The sequence below is a fragment of the Schistocerca nitens genome, chromosome 6, assembly GCF_023898315.1.
Source record: "Schistocerca nitens isolate TAMUIC-IGC-003100 chromosome 6, iqSchNite1.1, whole genome shotgun sequence".
Lineage (NCBI taxonomy): Eukaryota > Metazoa > Arthropoda > Insecta > Orthoptera > Acrididae > Schistocerca > Schistocerca nitens.
In genome coordinates this window covers 456437770-456465396 of record NC_064619.1, presented here as the reverse complement: position 1 = coordinate 456465396, position 27627 = coordinate 456437770, and the positions used below count along the sequence as shown (strand labels likewise).

The 27627-nt window shown below is 38.7% G+C and overlaps 1 protein-coding gene across 4 annotated transcripts in view; it reads left to right on the top strand.

Moving 5' to 3' along the window:
- LOC126262598 (neuroglian) overlaps positions 1-27627 on the top strand; it is a 101963-nt gene that overhangs the window by 68446 nt on the left and 5890 nt on the right. For 3 of the 4 annotated variants that reach the window (XM_049959341.1, XM_049959343.1, XM_049959342.1), the window contains exons 18-22: positions 3581-3717; positions 3946-4247; positions 4743-4909; positions 10921-11131; positions 20023-20126. In XM_049959341.1, coding sequence (XP_049815298.1) covers positions 3581-3717; positions 3946-4247; positions 4743-4909; positions 10921-11131; positions 20023-20126 — 921 coding nt within the window. Of the gene's footprint in view, positions 1-3580; positions 3718-3945; positions 4248-4742; positions 4910-10920; positions 11132-20022; positions 20127-22925; positions 23040-27627 lie in introns of all 4 variants that reach the window. The other variant, XM_049959344.1, reaches the window with a different exon arrangement.

The following is a 27627-nucleotide window of genomic DNA, read 5'->3' as shown; positions in this document are numbered from 1 at the left end:
CTCCAGTGCAGCTTCAAAGCAATAAGATGAGAGTGGCAGCACACTGCATATTGGGGGGGGGGGGGGCATTGTGGATAGTGAGCATGAGCTGCTGACCACATAAAAACAGGTATTGGCAGCAGTAAAGCCATTTATGGAGACGCCAGTGCCATGATTTAAATGTCCGCCGGTGACTATACAGTGTGTGTCAAATAAACATCAACAGTATGTTGGGTAAGAAGCAAGCTTCTCAGTTTTGTAGAGCGAATCTTTGTGTCTAGAAATGCAGTTTTGTTGCTGAGGGATGTCAGAGTTTATGAATGATCACGCTAAAGCTTCTTTGATTGTATGTCTGGAGATATGCGACTTGGTAGCCATCAGTGTAAGGTGGCTTCATGGACTGCATATAATAAGATTCTTGGACGTAAATTGTAACTGCCTTTGTTCCCATTGTAATTGAGTAGTTGTGTTTATCTGTGCACTATTGTTAGTGACAGCATTTTGATAAGAAGCATTACACAAGTCAGTGTAAGGTGGCTTCATGGACCGCATATAATAAGATTCTTGGACGTAAATTGTAACTTCCTTTGTTCCCATTGTAATTGAGTAGTTGTGTTTATCTGTGCACTATTGTTAGTGACAGCATTTTGATAAGAAGCATTACACAAGTAATTGAAGAACTGGTGTGCTTCCTGCTCGGGATGAGGTCAGAGCTACAGCACAGTTGTCTGCAACAAGGGTTCACAACAGAAATACCATTCACAATTCAAGGCTAGTTCCAATACCATAAAAGACTGGAAAGGTGTCAGTAGGTACAGCATTTTCCATCTGGAATAGTAGTACTACGTGGTATCAAGAAATTTATTTTGTCTGGTAGGCCTCCTAAATACTGTATCCGTGTATGGGATATTGATAATTTTTACTTTTGGATTGTCAAACTTCAACTGAATCAAAAACAATTTTCGTGCCACACACGTTTTGCCTTTATTCGCTGCAAGGCATCTTCAGTGGCCTAGAATATGTACATATTTTTACTATTTAGTTTATATTTGGGGCAATGTACCTATAACCTATAAACAGTTCTGGTGGTTGTTTTTTTCTGTGATGTAGTAATATTTTAAATTCTACTTACAGGTTGCGTTGACATTTTTCTACGTGTTATGTTTCTGTTCCATTTTTGGCGCTGTTCCTCTTCTTATAGTCGCCACTTGGGGTTTTTGTTTTCCACATTTCTCAGCACTAGAAACTGAACACTTGTTTTGATGAAATGTTTTGGTTTGTGTTGTCGACTGTCAAATGTTATTGCCAAAGTTCGAATGTTATTGCCAACGTTTGAGATCTTTGGTCAGTTGGTGTATGCATGTGTGTGTGTGTGTGTGTGTGTGTGTGTGTGTGTGTGTGTGTGTGAAGTAGTATTTGTTTTGGTGAGCTTTTTTATTATTATTTATTTGTGTGCATGCGTGCGAAGGGGAAATGTGGGGGTAGGGAGGGTGGGTGTGTGTGTGTCGGTGGTCTCGCGGTTCTAGGCGCGCAGTCCGGAACCGTGCGACTGCTACGGTCGCAGGTTCTAATCCTGCCTCGGGCATGGCTGTGTGTGATGTCCTTAGGTTAGTTAGGTTTAAGTAGTTCTAAGTTCTAGGGGACTGATAACCACAGCAGTTGAGTCCCATAGTGCTCAGAGCCATTTGAACCATTTTGTGTGTGTGTGTGTGTGTGTGTGTGTGTGAGAGAGAGAGAGAGAGAGATGTATTTATTTTATTTTATTAGTGGCTGCATGTGCAAGAGGGATTATTTTTATCTTATAATTTTTTAAATTAAGTGTTGTAGGGATTGTGTCCTGATGCATGTTTGCTCATTTATCACATATTTGTTTTCAGTGATGGCTTTCTGAATGTGGATGTCCTCTTGCATCTGTATCAGGTATTTGTCATGGTTGTTTATTCTAATTATTTTCATTTCTTTTTCCTTGTTTCCGGGTTGGTAGTTATGGTGTTTTAAATGTTCTGCAAATGTGGAATGGTTTGTTTCGTACTTCCAGAACCTGATATTTTCTTTGTACCTTGTACAAAAAGAGATCACAGATATCTCAAAAAATACACTCGAAAGTTGGCAATAACATTCGATCTTTGGCAATAGCATTCAACAGTCAGCAACACAAACCAAAACATTGCACCAAAACAAGTGTTCACTTCCCAGTATTGTGAAATATGAAAAACAAAACCCTAAGTGGCAATTATAAGAAGAAAAACTTCACAAAAATGGAACAGAGACATAACATGTAGAAGAACATCCACGCAACCTGTAAGTAAAAAAAAAAAAAAAAAAACCAGAACTGTTTATGGGTTATAGGTACATTTGCTCCAAAATGTAAACTAAATAGTAAATATATGTACATATTCTAGGCCACGGAAGATGCCTTGCAGAGAATAAAGGCGAAATGCGTATGGTGTGAAAATTGTGTTCCATTCAATTGTAGTTTGATGGTCCAAAAGTAAAAATTATCAATATATCATAATATTACATACAACTGAGGAAGACAGGACTAAAAAAGTTGAGGATGTTACTGTGTCAGCAGTTGTTCAGTATTTCTGCCCAGTATAATGTGTAAAAATAAAATGAAAGGGGGGGGGGGGGGAGGGGGGGCACTACATTTCAAGAGGAACCATCCACAACTCCTTAACAAGTGGTGGAGCATTGGCCACATCTGGTACTGATTTGTGGATAGTTGTCTGTTGAGTCATCTGCAGAAAGTTGTACAGTGCCCAAACTGTGATTATGTGGATGTGAATTCCAACTTGAAAAATGATCTCTTTGATGTTCATTTCAACATACTGAGCGTGCTACAGGTGCAGCCTGTGGTTCCACTCCACCTAGACTGATAATTAATGGATTAGTGCTTTTACTGTGTGTCTGTGGATCACAGTTCCCTGTGCATTCCCTATTGATATGAATGTATGTATTAGTGCAACAGATATGAAATAGCAAAGGAATGGTTTTCAGCAGGTTTATACTTCATATCTAATGGAAATTTTAGTCACCAGTGAAAAAAAGAAAAAAAATATAAATTGTGTCATGGATCAGCTGGCTTCTAAAGTGGATAAGAAAGGAGGCTACATTTCTATTCTGGAATGTTCACTGCACAGGAGTCTGCTTTCTGTTTGGTGTTGAAATCCCTTTTTTCCTTAAAGAAGTAGTAAAAAATACTTTTAACTCAAATGAAAGATATTTCTCCTAAACTTGAGAATGTACTGCCTTAAGGGTTACATTAAAAATAAAGTTATTTTGAATTCCATTCTCTAGAGCAAACACTTAACAAGTAGACCTACTTCACTGTTCACAATTTTTTTCTCAGGCCTTCTTGACAGCAGCCTACTAATTTGTTACTTAACTAGCACATTTGTGGAAGATTTTTGATATGCAGTAGGCCACAGCCGTGATATGTTGCAGAAACTAGTCTGTGACCAACATCTTCATCTGCTGAAGTAAGCTGTGTAATTCAGCAGCTAAACTTGTTAGTCAAAGTGCCATTCCTATAGTATATTTGTTTATGTTGTCGTAATGTTGTCTTGTTGAAGTATCAACTAAGTGTTGTACATTTCAGTTCCAGGGACAGTACAGTATTTTGAGGCAGTGCCAATGGGTTCCTCAGCATTTTATCTCATTTGGAAGAAACCTGAACAACCAAATGGCATTCTTACAGGCTATCGAATTTATTATCAGACTGTAGTTGGTACAAAAGTAAGAATACTTGAATTATTTATTTGTATAGTTAATACTTTTTGGAATTACTCCGAGACCATTTGGATAAATACTATCCCACTACTTCTGTAATTGTTGCTCTCTCCGTTTCCCTCTCCCACCCCCCACCCCCATGCTGTTTGTCTTTTGTGTACCGTTTCAAGAGGCCAGAGCCTTGAGTCTTGTACTTGTGCTGAAAGCTGTTTGTGATTTCCCTTTCACTTGTAGGTTGGTCCTCTGATGGAGCGTGAACCTCCAGTCAGAGATCCAAAGCAGACACGGGCAAAGCTAGCAGGTTTGGAACCAAATACTAAGTATCGGCTGCATATACGTGCAACAACTGCAGCAGGTGAGGGTGAAGATTACTTTTTGGAACAGCGTACCAGAGGTCCAGCAGACATCACACCAGGTGTGCCTCGCTTTACATGGACTAGATTACCTTCAGATAATGGTTATGCTTCTGTCCGTGTGAATTGGGTGCCTGATATAGCTGACGGACGACCTGGATCTCATTTCTTTGTTAAATATAGGTAAGCAGTCATCTTGATGCTGCATAAATTTGTTATGTCACTTTAATCTTCTTCGTTCACTAATTTTATTGTGGTATGTTTCGTTGTCTTATACAATTGTTAATATCGTGGTACACCATGAATGAAAACATTTCGTGCAAAATTATATTCCTAATCCCTGAACACTATAAATTTGAATCATATGTACCACAAGAGAACTGAATGTAATCATGATATGCAGAATGATGCATCCAGTAGTAGTTTTTTAAATATTTGATACTACAATACATGAGGTAAATAGCGTTGTTTAGTGTTACCTTATGTTTTGGCTACTTATTAGACATCAGCCTTTACAGTTCTCCTGATTGTTGCGTTTTGACGCACAGTCTACCACTATCTTTCTTCAAGTAGCTCTAAAATGCAGATACTTACAGCAAAGCTGGTACTGTTATTGGCTGACACTAGCAGTATCTTTTATTGCCTGAGAGATAATGTTTCTTTTTTTCCTTCATGTAGGCAAAAGGGTGAGACAATGTTCCAGGAAACCAGCAGAGAGATGAATGAAGATTATTTAATTGTAAGAGGCCTAATACCAGGAGAAATATATGAGTTTGTTGTGGTTTCTGTCGATGGAGAGCGTCAGACAGAGAGTGAACCAGAAGAGGTGGAGACATACACTGTTGGTTAGTATTGGTCATGCTCATTATCTGTTCGTTATGTTAACTGAAAAGCTTGGTCATGTACGTGAAGTTCAGTGTCATAATGTGAACTTAATGGTCTAAGTCCTATTTATGAGAGCAGAGCATTGATGCACTAATGAGAATTTAATGGGATAATTCATAGGTGTTAGAACAGAACATTTGGTGCAGCATATAAAATTTGAGAAAGGCAGTTAATTGTATCAGATGGAAAATTCACTTGAGATAGAGTGAATGGCTAGTACTTCTGTGGGGAAGAAATAGTGAAGGAACTAACAGTTCTGGTAGCTAGGACAGTTTCTTGTAGTTTTGTAGCTATTGTGATAAGAATTTCACCTCCTAAAGTACTAGCCATTGATTCTTTCTCATAATTTTAAAATGTGAGAAAGCTCAAAATTACTACTTTGGATGATTTTTCATAATAACAGTAAGTAAGTTTCAATCACACAGTAAATGTGCAGTGACAGTGAAAGTGCATAGGGAAGATTGAGTTATTAAATTTCACTTCATGAGTGGTTTTTGTAATAATGAATGCAGTGTATTGAACACAGTGCAACAGGTATACAGTCCAGCTAATTAGGTGACTTCCAGCTTTCTGTCTCTGCTGTTAGAGCACACAAGAAAATGGAACAGATTGAGTTACGTAGTGGCCAATAAAGTTAGTAGTGATACTACTTTCAAAATTATGTTCGATAAAAGCCAGCTATTTAATAAAGTACCCGTATACAGCTGGAGCTGCACTCATGGTTCAGTTTGTTTCTTAACCTCCACCACTTTGGCAAGTAACCTACTCTATTGATCACAGCTTCAGTAAATCTCAATTATCTTGACTTGCAAGATTTGTTTTCTGTTTGTCAGACTGATATGAAGTATTTCTAGTAATAGCCCAAAGTGAAAATTACATTGACATTCCTTATGCACTGTGTGATAGTTGGTTTGCTCCTAGCTTTGATTCTGTATGGCTACTGCCTGCCAGTTGTTGGATGTTGTATGTTAGTGGATGAACACTGCCATAGACTAATCCTTCTGAAATCTGGGGCAAAAGTGCAAAGGTTTTTCAATATTTGGTCATTTGCAATGCTTTGAGAAGTTTTGTTTCTTTCTTGCCACAACCACTGTCCCCCCTCCCCCCCCTCGACAGTCTTTTTATCCTCCTGCATGTAATACCTTCTAGGTCCCAACACTTTCTAAGTTTAATATCTATCTATAAGGTTTTTGTAAGAGGTGTTTTTTTTTCGGGGGGGAGGGGAGGGTGAATGGTTCTAGCTGTGAAACGGGGGGGGGGGGGGGGTGAATGGTTCTAGCTGTGAAACACTGAACAGTTGGTTCCCTCTGAGTTACCAGCAGCAGCTCCCTATTTGTTTACAGATTCCACAGGCATGCAAATATTTGCTTGGATGAATCATGTAAACAAAAACCAGGCTGTGGAGAACGCAGTGGAAAGTATTGATATGTCATCTGATAAAAGTACAAAATACATCTGTTCTTCAAGCAGTCTTTTGAAAAAGTTGCTGCTAATTGTAGTAGTATATGGCATGGGTTTGTGAATGTGAATCTCAGCAGGCTGCCACCCGCCTTAAAAGCAATGTTGTAGTAGAACTGCACACACCCTTTATATTAGCAAAAGTGTTATAACTGTAATGTAATGATCTAATGCACATTGCAACAAGAGAGCTGCAGCAAGAGTAAGAAGGAAGAGGAGTTTGACATATCAAACTTTATCAAAAGAATGTAAAACAGTGTGGATACACCCTGTGAAATGCATGAAAAATGTTTTGACTGATCAGAACTGATACCCTAACAAAGACTCTTACTTCAGCCTGCTACTTCAGAATAATAATGCAGCAATAAAACATAAGTGAGAGAATAACACCAAAATAAAACTTGAGTTGCAAAGAAAATGTGCCACTTAAACAACAGCAAAACACAGCAAAATGTATCAAAGGCTTTAGGAGAAGAATATGCAATACTTCGTAACAACAAATTGCTTTCTATGAGCATGACATCACAACTGTTCACCTTTCTAACAGGTTGTGGGAAAATATTGCATATGGTGCTTCGAGAAGTGTTAACTTTCAAAGTAAATTTCCTTTTGCGCAAGATGAATTATGCTATGTGTAAGAATGGACGATGTAATTCTAAAATCAAGGAGTGTATGACCCATATTCAAAACTTAATACTTGAAGACCAGCCACTTAGAAAACTTTTGGGTACAGAAGACCAGCCATTTATGCCATTACTTATCATTTTACTGGCACATTTGTATTTGATATACTGCATCTTAAAGGGGAACACACAGTAAAATATTCCAAGCTTAAAGGTTAGTTTTTCATATTTATTTTAGTTCTTTCATAGATTACAGATTATGCATAATGATGGCAAAAGAAGTATAATTATCTTTCAAAAAAAAAAAATTGTGCGAAATGAGTTCTTGAGAAATTTCACACGTAACTGGCTTGTCTGTGCATGACGGAACATGTATTCAGTCGGGCTACCCACTAAATGTTTGGTGCACAGCAGTGAAATTTATATTTGTGGTTGTCAGGAATATTCATCTGATGCAATTTAAGCTGAGCGGTTAGGATCCTGCCTAACCACACTCTCGGGGAGGGTGGAGGGGAGGCAAAAAATGGTTTATGATCAATAGTGTATGTTACAGCTTAGCTTTTCTTGTCACTATGGTGTATGTATATTAATTTAAACCATTAACTTTCCCTATTTGTGTGTTCATGCTACTTAACAGTGTGGTTGCTTTTTGCCGACTACACCACGTGTCCTATGCTTTGAGTATCTGCTGCCATTGACTGGCGAGATCATGAGCCATGAGCTCTGATTGGCTGACAAAAGGGCATCACAATCCTGATTTCAGTGCTTTGGAAGCTACCATGCTGTATTTAGTGGAATTTGTGTTTACACTTTTGTAATACGAAAATATGCAGTGTACATGTGGCTGTACATTGAAGATTTTTCCAAAATGCATTGCTTTTTGCTGGGTTTCGTTTCCTAACGTGCTGGGAAGTTCTACTCTTCTATAAAACTTTTACCATTCAAAAGATTGATAAGTTTTACAGCTCTTGAAGAAAAGTATATTGTCATTTAACAAGGAAAAAATGAACTTTCGCCCAGGATATAGTGTATTTTCACGCAGGAAAACGTGTATTTTTATCTGGGAAAATCTGTGATTTTTTTCTTATCTTTTTCTTTTGTTTCTCACGTATACATTCTGTAAAGAGTTGCGAAAAAAGATACATGTAAAAAGGAAAGCTGCCTTCATGCTTGCCTTTGTTAGTTTGATATTACTTAAAAATATGAAAAAGGACGTATTCAACATCAAGATATGGCCCTGTATTCCAAATCCTACAATTCGCTGTAAATTTCAAATGTCTCGAAGCATTACAATTGCCGAGAGAGCATTGTCATAAATGCTTCTATAATTCAACAGAATATGGACGAATTGAGAACCCATATAGAATAATTTAATGCTTTGAAGAGTGCCCTTCCAGAGAGGCTTTTATCAGCTGGACTAGCAGATTTTCATTGTTTTTAGAGGAAAAGAGAAAAGAAAAAAGAAATGGAAAAATTAGTGATTAGACAATCTCAACCCTATTGTCAGATTGAAGTTTAGCCCTTTGTTAGCTAATAAAAATTTATATTAAATGTGTTTAGCTTAATATAACACTGCACAATTAAAAAAAAGTACTCTTATTTATCTGAGAGAAAGTTTGTACATAGTTTGTTTCAGTGTATGTATTTTAAAGCAGTTGGGTATACATAGAGCAAGAACACAATTGAGGTAGTAACAACAAGTTTCCTTACTTAAATCTTAGTCGCTTTTTTCCTTACTGGCGTGCACTGACATAAATTCAACCTGTATCTTGCTTTTGTTCTGTTGATGGTAAATTCCCTAGAAAATGTCTTCCATTCAGTCAGCTTGGGTTAGGTCCAGGTTCTGAGGAACACATTGGTATGTGTTTATGTATGTTAATCCCATTAGAGAACAATTTGCTGACTCTGTCTGGCACTGCACTAGTCCATAATTTTTCCTTTCATTTGGGCTTCTGATTTTCAGGTATAAAGTGCATGGAATAGATAGCTTCTTCAACTACTTCAGACAAAATGGTAGTCTACTGTACATTCAGAACTGATCTATCAATGCCTGTTTTGTGTTTCTTGTTATTTAGGACATCAGGCCTTATTTTAGTGACATAAGTTAGTGGTGACCACACAACAATCTTAAATGTAGATGCTGTATGGAATGCTACCAGCATCAAAACAAAGTTGAAACTTTCGTATTTCTGATGCATAAATGAACTCCATAACAATCTAAATCAAACAGTGGAAAATCCAGGATGGAATGTTACAGTATTATGAAAAGGATAGTACTCACCATATAGCAGATATGCTGAGTTTCAGATAGGCACAACAAAAGGACTGTCAGAAAGCGAGCTTTCGGTCAACAAGGACTTCCTCTATAATAGACAACATAGAATGAAAAATTGAAAACAGGCTGTAAGAGTCTGTTAGTGTAGTTATTGGCTCCCCATGGAAATGATTTTATATTCAAAATATCAAGAGTCGAGGGGCATGAAAGGGAAGCAGTGGTTGGGAAAGGAGTGAGACAGGGTTGTAGCCTCTCCCCGATGTTATTCAATCTGTATATTGAGCAAGCAGTAAAGGAAACAAAAGAAAAATTCGGAGTAGGTATTAAAATTCATGGAGAAGAAGTAAAAACTTTGAGGTTCGCCGATGACATTGTAATTCTGTCAGAGACAGCAAAGGACTTGGAAGAGCAGTTGAACGGAATAGACAGTGTCTTGAAAGGAGGATATAAGATGAACATCAACAAAAGCAAAACGAGGATAATTGAATGTAGTCAAATTAAATCGGGTGATGCTGAGGGGATTAGATTAGGAAATGAGACACTTAAAGTAGTAAAGGAGTTTTGCTATTTAGGGAGCAAAATAACTGATGATGGTCGAAGTAGAGAGGATATAAAATGTAGACTGGCAATGGCAAGGAAATCGTTTCTGAAGAAGAGAAATTTGTTAACATCGAGTATAGATTTAAGTGTCAGGAAGTCGTTTCTGAAAGTATTTGTATGGAGTGTAGCCATGTATGGAAGTGAAACATGGACGATAACCAGTTTGGACAAGAAGAGAATAGAAGCTTTCGAAATGTGGTGCTAAAGAAGAATACTGAAGATTAGATGGGTAGATCACATAACTAATGATGAAGTATTGAATAGAATTGGGGAGAAGAGAAGTTTGTGGCACAACTTGACTAGAAGAAGGGATCGATTGGTAGGACATGTTTTGAGGCATCAAGGGATCACAAATTTAGCATTAGAGGGCAGCGTGGAGGGTAAAAATTGTAGAGGGAGACCAAGAGATGAATACAATAAGCAGATTCAGAAGGATGTAGGTTGCAGTAGGTACTGGGAGATGAAGAAGCTTGCACAGGATAGGGTAGCATGGAGAGCTGCATCAAACCAGTCTCAGGACTGAAGACCACAACAACAACAACAACAACAATATCAAGAATACCTGTGTAGCTTGACTTCATCTTATTTATTCTCTTAATCGCTCCTTGTTTCTTATTATTGCTCATGAGAGACACTGATCATTATTTTAATTCACCAAACACTTTTTAGGAAATTGAGTGTGTTAAATCAGACACACGTTTTGATGTAGCTAGTACCTATTATTAGAAGAGCATAAACTCACTTTTCTCTGATTTCAGCATAAATTGTTGCCATATTTCTAACGACTACTGACTTGTATTTTTGCTGATATGCGTTTATCAGGTCACTGTTTCACACTTCCTGTTTTCTGCTTGTTGGTGTGAACATTATGTTTTTGTGCCCTGTTTTTTGAATAATTGGCCCTTTGTAAACAGTTTGCCTGGCAGTGTGTGAAACATCACCTTTCCTCAAGTGGATTCACGTTTTGCAGTGTCATCATCATATATATATATTATTTTTTTTCCTCTCTTCCCAGAAGGTCCAATCATCCAGCCTAAGGAAAATGTGGCTACAGCGGGATGGTTCATTGGAATGATGCTGGCAATTGCTTTCCTATTGCTAGTATTGGTCATTGTATGTATAATAAAGCGGAATCGTGGCGGAAAGTATGCTGTTCATGAGAGAGAAGCAGCACATGGGCGCAGTGACTATCCGGATGAACCAGGCTTCCATGAGTATTCACAGCCGTAAGTTATTTTAATATCTGAATATGTTGTTGACATAGGTATTGTATTGTGAGTCTAGATATAGTACTTGGACTAAAAATTCAGAAATGTTATATTTCTTCTAATTTATCTGGTTGAAATTTTCACCCTTTCCATTGTTTTGTCTTTAGTGGAACATTTCAGCGGTGGTATATTATTTTTGAAATGTTTAATAGCATTCCAGGTCTTAATGATGAAACAACACTACCAGTTTTCAGTTATATGGAGCTAATTTGATTACCTTTCCACGAAGGTATATTTTTGTGCCAGTAAAATTGAGGAAAGTTAAAACATAAATGATTATAGACATGATCCATTTGCAGTGCAGTGATTCATTAATATAAACTAAATATACAATAAATATAAATTCCTGCTTTCATTGAAGAAGTTTGTGTTGCTGTTACTTTTTCACTTGCTTGAGAAAATGTGCATGACACTGACAAGAGTAACCTTGCCTATATACTTGCAAAACCATTGTAGTCTTTTTTCTGAATCACTTTATACACTAGGGTCCATGGCATGGCATAGTAACCAAGCCACAATACTCCCAATTCTCACCAAGAAAGTATGCATATTTGTATGCTGGTTGCAACTTGAATCTTCAAATATTATTTGCTGCATTTTATATTTGTGGCCAACAGAAAGATCTATGGTGCTGTCCAATATTTACGACTTCTGTAACTAAGGAAGCGAAGTAAAATATCATTTGCGAAAGTTGTCTTCTAAATATGACTGAAGGTGAGCTGTATAACATTGCTGGGAGCTTACAGATCCAAATATTCATGGCTCATTTGAAAACTTCAAAATTGTTAGAGCTTCTGTTCATTAAATTATAGACACTGCATACATAATCAGTTGTCATTTAGTCAAATATACTCTTTTAAGAATATTTGAAACCTACAGATATAACCATACATAGCTGTTGGCAGTTTTTTCTTGGATTAAGATAACGTTTCCATTGTCACTAATTATAATTAATTATTCTGTGATTGTGTGAACACTGGTATTTACAGGCAGATATCCTAGTGCTGACTGTTTGGTGCTATGTACTTTTGAAGATATAATCTAATAACTGTCCTGGTATATTTCACAGTGATGATGTGAAAAAACTGCAGAAAATGTGAACTAATACCCAAGCATAACAACCCCCGCCCCCCTTCCCCAAACAATCCAGTGTATCTTATCTTGACCTTGAAAGTTTATTTTGAGATTTCTTTCAATTGTGTGTGAGGTAACTACATTAAAACTTTCTGGATAGTTACCAACGTCTTGTGCCATCAAATGTGGTTACTAAAACAAGGTAATTTCTATTATGTCTGTGTTCCCTAATTTCTTAGTACAGGATGATTATACTTAAAGTTCCAGTTTTAGAAACACTGGGGGAGGGAGGGAGAGAGAGAGAGAGAGAGAGAGAGAGAGAGAGAGAGAGAGAGAGAGAGAGAGAGACTGCCCAGAATGTTGCCAACTTTGAATGGAATATTGTTGAAGAAGGGGGAAACATTATGGGGGGGGGGGGTGAAAATTTTCCACTAGATTATTCTGTTTGACTACAAATGGCAGATAAATCACAATACAATGACTGTGGTGTGAGGAGTGAGTTTCACATTATACCCAAAGTACTGTGCAGTGTGCAAGTTCGGCATTCAGCAGTTGTGGCAGTGTAAGGTAAGCCCATCCACCATGACAAGGTCATACACATTGGATGGGAAAAATAGGTTTTTTAAATGTGCTCGGGCCAAAATCCACATAAAAAGCAATGATGAAATCGGTTTTTAATTGTTGTGAAACTGGTGCAAGACATGTTCTGTAGTGTATGCTGTCCATCATTTCTGTCACAAGTTGAAGTCGAGAAACAGCATGTTCCACAACAGATGGAATGTTTCGGGTCACGTTAGAATGTGTTGCGCAGTACGTGCCTTCAATTCCCTGTGTTTGTAATTTGAGCACTGAACACAGCCTCTTTTAGATAATGACGTGGACGGCCAAGCTGAGAATTCTAGAAATTCCAAAATGCTTCTGTAGCAGCTGCTTCACTGGCTGTGCAATGTGCGGAGGAGCTCCATCTTACACAAAAATGATTCTACCTACACACCCATACTGTTGATGGGGTTGGAATGGGATTGGAGTGCAAAAGGCAGTACAAGTAACAGGATCCATCTCCTCAACAAAAATGTGTCCCTATGATAAACGATACCATCACTTCTGTAGAATAAAAAGGTACTGGTTGATGTGCCCAAATTCTGCAGTTGTGTGTATTGAATTGTCCTTGGTGTGATGGAAATGGGCTTTGTCTGGCCACAGATGTCCCCTGGCCATTCATTGTCCACTTCCATGTGAGCAAGAAATTCTAGAGCAAATGTTTGTTTTACTGGCAGGTCAGCATGAAGCAGCTTCTGAACATGGGTAATGTTGCATGGATAGCAGTGCAGGATGTTTTGTAGAATTTTGTGTGCAGCGCTCACAGGCATGTCCAGAATTCTGCCAATTCCCAGTCCACTGCACGTTTGCACACCACTGCTCGACCCCTCCAGAGTGATGTAGCTGCATCTTCTACTGACATAAGCTCAGTTGCTTTCCTCCTCTTGACACTTGAAGAGAATGTGTCTTTTTGAATTTCGTAATCATTTTCTCCAGACCCTTAGCAGACGTCAGACCAATGCCTTTTTTCTACTGCTGAGTGTCCAGAACCAGCAGCATGCGATCCAGTATTGAGACAGACTTCCTGAGTGTCTTAGATTCAAACTTAGGAACAGCCATGTGCACCCCATCTTTTACACTGAGGTAACAAAAGTCACGGGATACCACCTTTTGTCCAGTGTAGTGCAGCAACTCAACGTGGCATGTACTCAACAAGTTGTTGGAAGTCCCCTGCAGAAAAATTCAAGCCACACTGCCTTTACAGCCATCCATAATTGCAGAAGTGTTGTCGGTGCAGGATTTTGTGAGCGAACTGACCTCTCAATTATGTCTCCTAAATGATCGATGGGACTTACGTTGGGCGATTTGGGTGGCTAAATCATTTGTTCCAATTGTCCAGAATGCTTTCCAAACCAATCGTGAATGCTGACATGGCACATTATCAACCATAAAAATTCCATCGTTACACAAGTAGTCCATGAATAGCTGCAGATGGTCTCAAAAGTAGCTGAACATAACCCTTTTCACTCAATAACTGGTTCAATTGGATCAGAAGTCCCAGTGCATTCCATGTAAACACAGCCCACAACATTATAGAGCCACCACCAGACTGCACAGTTCTTTGTTGACAACTTGGGTCTGTGGTTTTGTGGGGTCTGCAGGTCTGCACCACACTCGAACCCTACCACAGCTCTTACCAGCTGGTATCAGGAATCATCTGACCAGGGCATGGCTTTCCAGTCATCTAGATTCCAACCAATATGGTCATGAGACTAGGAGAGGCAGTGCAGGGGATATTGTGCTGTTAGCAAAGGCACTCACACTGGTCGTCTGTTGCCGTAGACCATTAACGCCAAATATCGTCACACTGTCCTAATGGATATGTTCATCGTACATCACATATTGATTTCTGAGGTTATTCCACACAGTATTACTTGTCTGTTAACACTGATAACTCTGCACAAACGCCACTGCTTTCAGTTGTTAAGTGAAGGTCATTGGTCACTGCGTTGTCTGTGGTGAAAGATAATGGTTGCAATTTGGTGTCTTCGGCATACTGTTCAAACTGCGGATCTCAAAATATTGAATTCTCTGCCGATTTCCGAAATGGAATGTCCCACACATCTACCTCTCACTACCAGTCTGCGTCCAGAGTATGTTAATTCTCATCGTGCGGCCATAATCGCATTCAAAATGTTCTCATATGAGTCACCTTTGTACAAATCACAACTCTGCGAATGACTGTCCTTTCCTATCTCGTGTATGTGATACTACCACCATTTGTATATTTGCATACCACTATCTCATGACTTTTGTCACCTCAGTGTATTTTACATATTCTGCCACTTAAGGAGCCATCTAGAGGTAAAATTTTCGTTAAAATTTTGTTTCCATAGTGTTTTCTTCTGGTGTGATAATATTCAAATTTGACATCATTCTTAGAAGTGGTTCTATTTTTACAGCAGTTTACTTAAATTATAATCACCCTGTACATCCAAGTAATCAGATAAGGGGAGTTATCTCCATACTGTAGCCAAGCCTGCCAACTTTTACAGTTTATCCATAAAATTTACAGGAATTGCAACATTTTATGGTGTTACAGATGTACAATGTCATTTTAAGACTTCATGGACAAAAATTTGAAACTTTAACATTCGATAATCACCCCATTTCCGTACAGTTGATTGTTTGCGTGGGTCGAAGGCAAGTCTACGATATAATTCTTCAAGCTTTCCCGGTGAGGCATTGTCGTGTTGATTAAGCGGGTTTCTGCCGGTTATTTGCATCTTTCCTGCACGATATTTCAACTGCGTGACTTGCAGTCCCCTTCAGGTGCTGTCTAATCCTGATTCCAGTGTGGAACGAGTCTGGTATTTATGGCTAAGTTGTGCTAGGCGTTCCCTATGTGGTCCACGCCGCATCTGGCACTTCGTCTGTGGTGTGTGCCGACCAATAGCAACGGATGTAGCATTTTCTTCCAGCCGCTGCTGTTCTGTACACTGGGTGCATGCTTTGTGGTTATTATCCGTTGTCAGTATAGCTGAATTAAGTTCTGAATGGCATCCAAGCTGTGCTAGACGTTCTATCTTCCAACTGTCATAATTTGGAGTCCTTCTGTGAATTAGGACGTTCTATTACTGTGCTGTATCGTGTTAGGCATGATGTCCGAAGTTCTTGCTCTCCAGCAGCGGCGGCAGTGTCACTTTCAGGCCGATTGTGTTCAAACCGACACTTGAGACTCGGAAGAGTGTCCTCAGATACTTTGTCTGTTCTCTGAGGTGCCATTTCACATACATCCTTAGTTACATGTACCGGGCTGTCACGTCTAATTCAAACCTTTTACTACTTGTGTCTCTTGGGGTCTGAATGTTGCCTACGTTGCGTCCTCAGAATGATCGAGTGCTGGGTTCCAAGCCGGTATCATTATACTTCATAGAATGATTGAGGTCTAAACAATGCTCGGTAATCGCTGACTTGGTTGCCTGCCTCAGTTTTGTGTGGCTTTGGTGCTCTTTGCACCTGATGTCAATGGTCCTGGTCGTCTGGTCGATGTATGCCATACCACATTCACATGGTACATGGTAAATGCCCGGTTTTTGTAGACACAGGTCATCCATCACATCCCCTAGCAGAGCTTTAATCTTGGTGGGTGGATGGAACACGCTTTTAATGTTATGTGTGTGGAGAATTCTGTTGATTTTGGCAGATATTGGCCCAACATATGGCAAATGTGCAACTTCTTGCACCTAGCACAATGTAGGCATAAATACTGGACTTGTTCCACACTGGAATCAGTATTAGGCAGCACCTGAAGACTGTGAGGTACGTAATTGAAATATCGTGCAGGAAAGACGTAAATAACCGGCAGAAACCTGATTAATGAACATGACAAGTCTATGATAGTCCATAATTTATTCTTTGATATTATTGGTACTTCTAACTGTGTGATGTTTGTGTCATCGTTGGAATTGAATTTAAAGCTGGGATAACAGTTCTTCCATGTGAGTCTTATATGTCGACAGGCTCTGCTCAGCAATTTCTTTGTTCTGCTCCGTTCACTTGCTGTGATTTAACCATATTCTTTGACCATGTGTGAACTAGTTACATTCAATTCTTACATGTGTGTGTGTGTGGGGGGGGGGGGTTGTTGTTGTTGGCAGCTTTCCTCTCCCCCCCCCCCCCCCCCATGTGCTTATTCTACGTTCACGAGGTTGGCGTCATGTTGATTTAATGGTTTAAGACTTTGTTTGCTTCAAGATGTTTCAATAAAGTGTTTGACTGCCTTGAATGTTTATGTCATAACTTGTATGTGACATTCTGTTATCCAGGTTCCATTCACTATGTATCGAAGCATTTGTTCTTGGACATTTTCATATGCTGTATTCCTGTTGTAAGATTCATGAATAAATCCGCCAAGAAACAGTGCTTCCAGACATTTAAAGAATCATATTCTGCTGATTTTCCATGCATACTAAAATATAGAAAAGGAGAAAAATTTGCCTTTTGCACGTTATGTGGGTGTGATATTAATGTTGCGTATGGTGGAAGAAACAATTTGAGTAATCCTGTTAAGTGCGGTAAAAACATAAATTATGTTAAAGTGAAGGAAGGTAACAAGAAAATCAACACCTTTTTCTTTGCCAAGTCTGGAAACATTGACAGTGACATAATTAGGGCCAAGTGTCTTGTTTACTTCCTGTTTGATGGAACACAATATTCCCTTAGGTGCAGCTGATTGTGCTGGTGCTTTATTTAAGATTATGTTTCACACATCAGAAGTTGCAAAGAAATATAGCTGTGGTCATACGAAAACGACTTGCATTGTAAATAAAATGGCAGAAAATGCATCATCTGAAGTTTTATGTGCCTTCAGAATGAACCATTTTCTTTGGCAACGGATGGAAGCAATGATTCAAATGCCAAGTTGTATCCCGTTGTTGTTACATTCTACGATATTCTGCAGGAAAAAGAACTGAACACTGTGCTGTCCATGCCAGTGTTAGACGGGGGCTCAACAGGGTGAAACATAGGTAACCTGATGTTATAACAGCTGAATTCTCATAACATACCAATTGAAAACTGTGTGGCTTTCTGTTCCGACAATGCTGCTGTTATGACAGGACACGAAAATGGTGTTTCAGTAGTTCTGAAGGAAGTTCAACCAGGTATTGCAATCATAGGTTGCATTTGGCACCTGATTAATCTAGCAGCTGAAAAAAAGTGCTGGAAGATTACCACTTAAAGTGGATGAGATCTTTGTTGATATATTTTATTCCTTAGAGAAGAACGTCAAAAGAAAAGAATGCCTTCAGAAATTTCAGAACTTGCACAATAAAGAGGCAAAGAAAATTCTGAAGCATGTACATACTACATGGTTATCTTTAGTCAGATGTTTGGATAGGCTACTGGACCATTAGGATCCACCTCTTCCTTTCTTCAAGGAGGAAGTAATATTATGTACCCAAAACATTTCCTCAAGCTTGACATCTTTTAGAATACCTAGAGTTGAACAGAGGGGATTCAAGAGTGTCAGAAGAAGAGAATTCTTGATTCTGCTACTACACATGCCATTAAAAGAATAGCATATTCTTCCAAATGAGACAAATCCATCCTTAGAAGTAAGACTTCTGCCACAACATGTAAGGTAAAATTATTTATGGTCTTGTACTCAAACTTAAACAAGGCCTTTTGCACTTCCCTTCATGTGGCTATGCCTGTATTTGACAAATTGCCCTTGAGACTTCTTCCCTACAAGTTCACTTTTTGTTACAACTTCTAATGGATTTGCTAAAGCAGTTGTTCATTAAAGCTCCAAATTGCTTGAAATGGAGTACAACTTGATTCAAAAGCAAAGAAGTGATGATGAGTTAGTTATTGACATTCAGACTTCGAACATAGTGAATGATATCCAGGATTACAGATAAATCTCATTTCTTTTCATTGGTGATAAACTACATTTGCACTGCTTGTGATGACATTATCATCAAGTTTCCACTCAAGGATGATGTGTTAAAGCATGCTCAAGTTGCTAGGTTAGACAAAATTAAAGATGCACAGTTTTCTTCCAATTGTTTTTTCTTGGGAAAATTTCCTGTCGTATTGAGCAAGGAAGAGAATGAAATTACAGGTGAGGTGGTGAATGAGCTCCAGAAGCAGTTCACAGCTCGTCATCAGCAGTTCACTGTTCTTCAGGTAGATGATACTAAGCAATTGCAGTGGGGCACAAATACCAAGACTTTTTGGAGCTGATGGATGTCTTTAAGTTCAACTGACTTTCTATAGTAATACTCTCTGTTCTCACCATTGCCCATAGCAATGCAGAATGTGAAGTGTTCAGTGAATCTCTGGAGTCTATTTCTCTTTTGAAGACCATGAGGTCCGGTCCCAGTTATGACAAAACATTTTCTCAAGACTTGTTGCAGGAAGCTAAAAATGCCAAAACTGTGACTTTTAAGGTCAAACTCGCATGTGATTTGCAGTGTGTATTATATTATTTCTTGTCTGTGTTATGTTAAACAAGTTTTATTGTGTAAAAGCTTTGTCAATTATTGTGTATCTACTTCATTTACCAAGGAAGTCCAAACTAATATTCACCACACCTGCTGCTGTTTAACATTGATTTCTTCTGCTGCTGTTTAACATTGATTTCTTCTTTATTGTTATGTTCATACACAAATCATTGGCTATGATGTAAGTAGGTTTGATTTCATTGAACTATCCTGTTTAAAACACGAATTATTGTATTTTGTAGCACAAAAGTATTGTATTTTGTAGCACAAAAGTATTATTATTTTCATCGAACCGGGGTATATCAAAATTCATTAGATTTTTTGTCAAGCATGAATTATATTGATAGCCCATTTCAGAAGTTGGCAGGTATATATAGCAAATTGGATACGAATACTCATCCACCATCAGTATAAACCAGTTCAGAGTTAATAGTGAAATACTTTGTAAAACTTGTCGATATGGGTGTGAGTTAGTAAGTGGGACTGATTTTTTTGGTACCATGTCAACAAAGAATTTCACATTGCGGGACTGTGAAAGAAAATCTATACAAACATTTCAGAATAAGCGCTCTCTCTCTCTCTCTCTCTCTCTCTCTCTCTCTCTCTCTCTCCCCCTCACACACACACACACACACACACACACACACACACACACACACACACACACGTAAATCCTGTTTTTTTCTCATGTGTATTTATTTATTCATTTTACTTCATTTCATTTAGGCTTGATAACAAGTCACATGGTCGTGGATCAACTGCCAGTGATCAGAAAGCTGCACCAGAAAGTGATACAGATTCAATGGCGGAGTATGGTGATGGTGATACAGGTGCGTGAATGTCTTTGACTTGAATGAAATTGCAGAATGAGACTTTTTTTTAACTTGCTTGCTTTAATAGTCTTTTGTAACTCAGTGTGGTGTAAGTATATTTAACCAGCCATTCTCTTTCACAGGTTAGTATATATCAGTAAAATTGAGAAATTACTTTTTATGACTTGGAAGTTTTCCCACATTGACAGTTGGCACCTGAAGACTCATGCAGAATTGATAGCTAAACCTGTATTATAGTGTGTGTGCGTGTGCATATGTGTGTGTGTGTGTGTGTGTGTGTGTGTGTGTGTGTGTGTGTGTGTGTGTGGTCTCTCTGCCATTTGGATCTCTGACAGACTACTTGATAGGAGATGTCATACAAAAATTGAATGCTAATTACTGTGGATGTATGGAATGTTACAGCACAAAAGTAGCGTGGAAAACTAGAAGAATCTGAAGGTTGAAATAGGAAGAATGCTGATAAATATTTTAAGAGTCAGTGAGATATGATGGAGAGAATGGGGAGATTTGTGATGTGAAAATCATGGGCTTATTCATTGTGGGTTATATAATAGTAAAGCAGCAATAGGAATAAGAGCAAACAGGAGATTTTGTGATAGAACAAAAGATCATCTGCAACAACAGAAAGAACAATATTGATGACATTGAATGGACATCCAATAGATACTATAATTGTATATGTAAATTGGTAACCACAGATGTGAATGACATTGAAACAGAAAAACATGCAAAATATATCAAAGGGGTTGAGAATTTAATCATAATGATAGACAGGAGTGCAATCATGAAGTAAGACAGAGAACAAAAAGTAAAAGGAAAGCTCTACCTTGGCAAGAAAAATGAGACCAATAAAATTCTGCCTTGGGCAACTACATGTGAAAGATGCTAAGGAACTGAAAAAGGAAATGAGATAGCCAATATTTCAGGAAAACAAAAATTCTTGTCTCAAATGAAGGACTGAAAGTTATACAGCTGCTGACATTGATAGTGATCATAACCAATTACTAATGAAATTTCTGTTGAAATTCAAGAAGTGGAGAAGGAGTTGAAATGTCAAAAGTAGATAAGTTGAAGTAATAAAAAACTGGATCTTTCTCAAAAGCATACGGCCATAGATTACAGATTAATCGTGAAAGAAATTGATAAAGAACTAGCAAAATTGTAAAAATGTTTAATGTGAACTGGTACTGAACAAAAATGTCTAAGTTGGAATACACTCAGGTTTTCAAATCTTTTCCTGTGTAGCCCCCAGCAATCAGTCTTTCGTTCTCATCCCATCTGGTAAGTCTTCCCTAAAGTCAGAGTTCTGGACAACTTTTCCAAAGTGTCTTCTTGTCCTAAACCTCACCAGCTGTTTTCCTACACATCTGTCCATTCCCGTTCAGCCTCACTGTCAGAAGGAGCTACTGACTGCAAAAGCTTGCAAATTCCAGTGCTTTTGTTATATGTGTGTGTTCTTCTGCCGCAACTTAATGAGTAGATTTCTTATCTATCCAGTTACATTATATAAGTTACCATTTAGCTTCTTGAACCATGATATATCTTAGTTCTCTGTTCATGATCTCAACTTTATAGCCATGGTGGTCATTTGTTTGCATTTACATTTGAATTACTACAGTGTCCTTGGAATTTAATGAACATCAACCTGTCACTGTAGTTTTTCACATGATGAGTATTTTCTAGTTTGATTTGTTAGCAGGGTGACAACTACTGTTTCAGCTTTCTTTGTTTCCTCAGTAGAACATGTTTTTTCCCCTTTTTCCTGCTCAAATTCTTCACTAAATCATACATTTAAGTTTTCTAATTCTCCTGTGTTTTGTAATGTTCTTATATTCCCTCCAGTGTAGTCTGTACTCATTCTAAATGGAGTACTGTTATACTTGCAGAGTATTTTACCCCATTTTCAGAGATTTTGTCTCCTTTGTAGGTTAGTATCTGCTTGCTGCTGACAGACTTGTTATTACTCAACTGTATAGGATAGTTCCCCATCTTTAAGACAAGAAATTTCCTTTTTGCTTACTCACTCACACACACATTATATAGTACATTGGTGTTTAGCAGAGGTGGATTTCTTATCTCAGTAGAGTTTCTATACACACCAGTGTTTGCCACAGTATGTGTTGACCTCCGCCTTTCTGTAGGAGGTGCTGGATGCAACAGAATGCAGAACTAGAACACCCATGACGTGATATATTATTGATGTGTTAATGTCCCAACAATGTTAGATTTGGGGCAAGGGTCTTGAGGTGTGTTCCTTGATGCCTAAAACTCGTACTTGCACTCTTGTATAAATAGTATGATATTATGCTGATGATATCTTGCTGCCTGATGCCAAAATGATACAGTTACAACAGTTCTCTGAATATAATTAAATGACAAGATGGGAGACAAATAATTTTGTAAAATATATCTCAGTTGTTAATATTGAGCTTAGATCTTTCAAAACTTGTGGAAGTATAGTTTGTCTGGTGACCACATTTCTTCCTTGTGAACAAGAGTGCAGTGTTAATGGTAAGAGATACTGTATTTGGCTGTTTGACACTTTATTTCATCTCGTAATATGTTTGTCTGGAAAGTATACTTACAGCACTAGAAATAAAATGTATTTTGTGTCACATGCATGTTAATGCCCCAGAGAGATGAGAAAATTTTTTACATTCTCTTTCTGTCTCATATTAGCACCATTTTGTTTTACTGTGTTTTGCATGCCGCTTTTTCTGTTTTGTTGTTGTAGCTTTGTAGCTATTTTTTGTATGTAACATTTTTGCTTTTGGATGCCGGCGTGTGGCCATGCAGAAGGTATGAATGAAGATGGTTCTTTCATTGGTCAGTATGGTCGTCAGCAAAGGAAAGCAGAAACAGCATCAGCGGGTGGCGGATTTGCTACCTTGGTCTAGGTATCCTGCAGAGGTAAGACAATAATAATTCTTGGAAGTTTACTACTAATATTTTGATGCCTCATGCAAACTGATACTGCAAAGTGTTCATTTCAAGCTACAGTGCAATCGCAGTTGTACAATGACAGGAGTAAATTTCATATATCACAGAACGAAAAAACACAGTATACTGTGAGTATAATATCAATGAGCCACATTTGGAATCAGCAAACTCATGCAAATACCTGGGTATAACATTTTGTAGGGATATGAAATAGAATGATCACATAGGCTTCATTGTGGGTAAAGCAAGTGGTAGACCTCAGTTTATTGGTAGACTACTGGGGAAGTGCAGTCAATCTACGAACGAGATTGCTTACAAAGCAATTGTGCGTCCCATTCCAGAATATTGCTCAAGTGTGTGGGACCAGAGCAAATAGGACCAACAGGGAATATTGAATGTATACAGAAAAGGGCAGCACAAATGGTCACAGGTTTGTTTTACCCATGGGAGAGTGTCGCAGAGATGCTGAAGAAACTGATCTGGCAGACTCTTTAAGGTAGACGCAAACTGTTCTGAGAAAGTCTACTACAAAGTTTCAAGAAATGGCTTTAAATGATGATTCTAGGAATACACTGTATTACAGCCTCCTGCATATTTCCCACATAGGGATTGTGAGAACAAGATTAGATTAATTACAGCACACACAGATGCGTTTAGCAGTCATTGTTCCTGCACTCATTACGTGAACAGAATGGGCAAAAACCGTAATAACTGGTACAATGGGATGTTGCCTCTGCCATGCACATGAAAGTGGTTTGCACATTATAGATTCAGGTGTAGATTATGGCTCAAGTAGCAATCTGCTCTGCTAGATGTAAAATCGAAGCATATAAGTTAATACGCCAACTCAAAGACAGAAAAGTCTTTATATCTGATGGAAAAAGCCACTGCCCTTATAAGCTAGAAATAAAAATATACAAAGAGTAAAGTGGAGACAGTTGGAACGGTTAAGTTATAAAATGACAGAAATCATACTCCTTGTGGTAAACACCGCTTGTAAAACTTTGTAGATTTATTCAAAACTAGCTGAGTACCCAGTGTTGCCCTGGTACATATTTATTTTAGTTCTATTAGTCCACCGTTCTGTCCATCTCGTCCTTCCCTCATCTCTTCTGATGAACTGTGTGTTGGACAATGATATAATTTTGTAGGTACATTCAGTATCATGTGGGTCTAAGGCCCAGTCCCTTGTTGACAAATCTGGTGTGGCAGTTGAAGATATCAAAACGAAAGCCAAAGTTTTAAGTTTCACATTCAAGAAACAGTTCACAAAGGAGAATCGTACAAACATTACAGTCATTTGACCATCAGACAGACTCCCATATTGACAACATAGTTATAAAAATCTCTGGCGTAGAGAAACAATGGAAATATAATGCACATAGTCCAAAGCAACTGCAAAAAAGCACGGGTGACTCCAATATATAAGAAAGGTAAAGGAACAGACCTGCAAAATTACAGACCAGTATCCCTAATTTCGGTTTGCTGCAGAATCCTTGAACATATTCTCAGTTCAAATATAATAAACTTTCTCGAGACTGAGAAGCTTATGTCCATGAATCATCACAGTTTTAGAAAGCATTGCCTGAGTGAAACTCAGCATGCCCTTTTCTCAAAAGATACACTGTGAACTGTGGATGAATGGCAACAGGGAGATTTCATATTTCTAGATGTCCAGAAACCATTTGACACGTTGCCCTGTTGCTGGCTGTTAACGAAGGTATGAGCATATGGAATAAGTTCACAGATATGTGAGTGGCATGAAGACTTTTTAAGAAATAAAACCAGCGTGTTGTCTTCAATGGTGAATGTTCATCAGGACAAGTGTATCGTCAGGGGTGCCCCAGGGAAGTGTGATAGGACCGCTGTTCTCTGTGTACATAAATGATTTGGCACACAGGGTGAGTAGGAGTCAGCAATTGTTTGCTGATGGTGCTGTGGTGTTTGGTAAAGTGTCAAAGTTGAGTGACTGTAGGACGATACACGATGGCTTAGTTGTCGTGATGAATGGCAGCTAGCTCTAAATATGGAAAAGTGTAAGTTAATGTGGATGACTGGGCATATCTTTTCAAAGCGATATGAACTGGAACAAGCATGTGAGAACTGTGACAGGGAAGACTCACGGTCATCAGATTATTGGGAGAATTTTAGAAAAGAGTGGTTTACCTGTAAAGGAGGCTGTTTAGGACGCTGTTGCGACTTATTCTTGAGTATTGCTTTAGTGTTTGGGATCCGTACAGGGGCGTATTGAAGGAAGACGTCGAAGCAATTCGGAGGTGGGCTGCTAGATTTGTTCCTGATAGGTTTGAATAACACACCAGTCTTACGGAGGTGTTCAGGAAATCAAATAGGAATCCCTAGAGGGAAGGCGACATTCTTTTCAAAGAACATTAGTGGGAAAATTTAGACAACCGTCATTTGAAGGTGACTGCCGAATGATTGTACTGCTGCCAACATACTTTTTGTGCAAGGACCACGAAGATAAGAGAAACTAGGGCTCATATGGAGGCATATAAACAGTCGTTTTTGCCTCACTCTATTTGTGAGTGGAACATGAAAGGAAATGACTAGTAGTGGTACAGGGTACCCTCCACCACATACTGTATAATGGCTTGCAGAATGTCCGTGTGGATGTAGAGGGGTACTGTTTGCTAAATGTGCTACAAATATAGTCAGTAATAAAGAAGCAATAAATGTGAATGTCAGGCCTCATGTGACAATTTTACTGCATGTACAGCAAAAATGTAGTAACCAATAAAATTTTTCTGTTTGTCATGATGTATGGGGCGTCATTAAGAAAAGTTTCGTAAAGGTTTGGGATTGTGTGTAAAGTTTGCTGAAGCCACTAAGTGCTCTCGTTCTCAAATATGAATAAAATCTGGGTATTCATACATCATAGTTAACATTTCTCTTTCACCCCCACCCCTTTGATAGATAGGTGGTCTTTACCTCCCAGTGATTTTTTGCAGACAGTAAGTACCAAGTTTGATTGGAACTGGTCCAGAGATTTTGGAGGAGATTTGGTACATACATTGATTTTTATAACATGTATGAATATCAGTTTTTCCATGCTCAGATTTTCATAAAATATAGCCTATGCAGTGCCCAAAACTATTTTCAAATTATCTGTGAAAACCCCATGAAAATTCATCTGATAGCTTTGGAGATTAGCTTGTTCAAAGACAGCCAGACACAATAGTTTCAAAGACTTATTATTAGTATAGATTAATGCTGGGGCAGCTCGTTTGGGAATAAGGGAGTACCTTACGGATTAGGATGCTCATTAGCTTGAATTGATTAGCCATTAACCTTGCTAGAGGAAGGCAGGAGAGCAAGGAATGGATAAGTTAAACATACTGAGATCAATGAGGTAAGATCTACGAAACTACTGAAGTGCCAAAGAAACTGGTATATGCATGCATATTCAAATGCAGAGATATGTAAACAGGCAGAATATGTTGCTGCAGTTGGCAACATATACATAAGACAAGAAGTGACTGGCGCAGTTGTTAGATCGGTTACTGCTGCTACAATGGCAGGTAATCAATTTAAGTGAGCTTGAACATGGTGTTGTAGTTAGCGCATGAGTGATGGGACACAGCATCTCCGATGTAACGATGAAGTGGGGATTTTCCTATACGACCATTTCACGAGTGTATCATAAATATCAGGAATTCCATCAAACATCAAATCTCCGACATTGTTGTGGTCGTTAAAAGATCCTGCAAGAAAGGCCCCAACATGACTGAAGATAATCACCCAGCATGACAGAAGAGCAACCCTTCGACAAATTGCTGCAGATTTCAATGCTGGGCCATCAACAAGTGTCAATGTGCAAACCATTCAATGAAACGTCATTGATACGGGCTTTCAGAGCCAAAGGCCCACTCCTGACTGCATGACACACAGCTTTACGCCTCACCTGGGCCTGTCAACACCAACATTGGACTGTAGATGACTGGAAACAGGTTGCTTGGTCGAACGAGTCTCATTTCAAATTGTATTGAGTGGGTGGACGTGTATGGGTATGCAGACAACCTCATTAATCCCTGGACCTTGCATGTCGGCAGGGGACTGCTCAAGCTGGTGGAGGCTCTGTAATGGTGTGGGACATGTGCAATTGGAGTGATATGACTAGATATGACTCTGACAGGTGACACATACGTAAGCATCGTGTCTGATCACCTGCATCCATTCACATCCATTGTGCATCCTAACAGACTTAGGAAATTCCAGCAGGACAGTGTGACACCCCGTACATCCAGAATTGCTACAGAGGAGCCTCAGGAACACTCTTCTGATTTTAAAGACAACTGCTGGCCACCAAACTCCCCAGACATGAACATTATTGAGCATATCTGGGATGCCTAGCAATGTGCTATTCAGAAGAGATATCCACCCCCTCGCCCCTTATGGATTTATGGACAGCCCTGCAGGATTCATGGTGTCAATTCCCTACAGCACTACTTTAGACATTAGCTGAGTCCATGCCACATGCTGTTGTGGCACTTCCGCGTGCTCGCAGGTGCCCCACACAGTATTAGGCAGGTGTACCCGT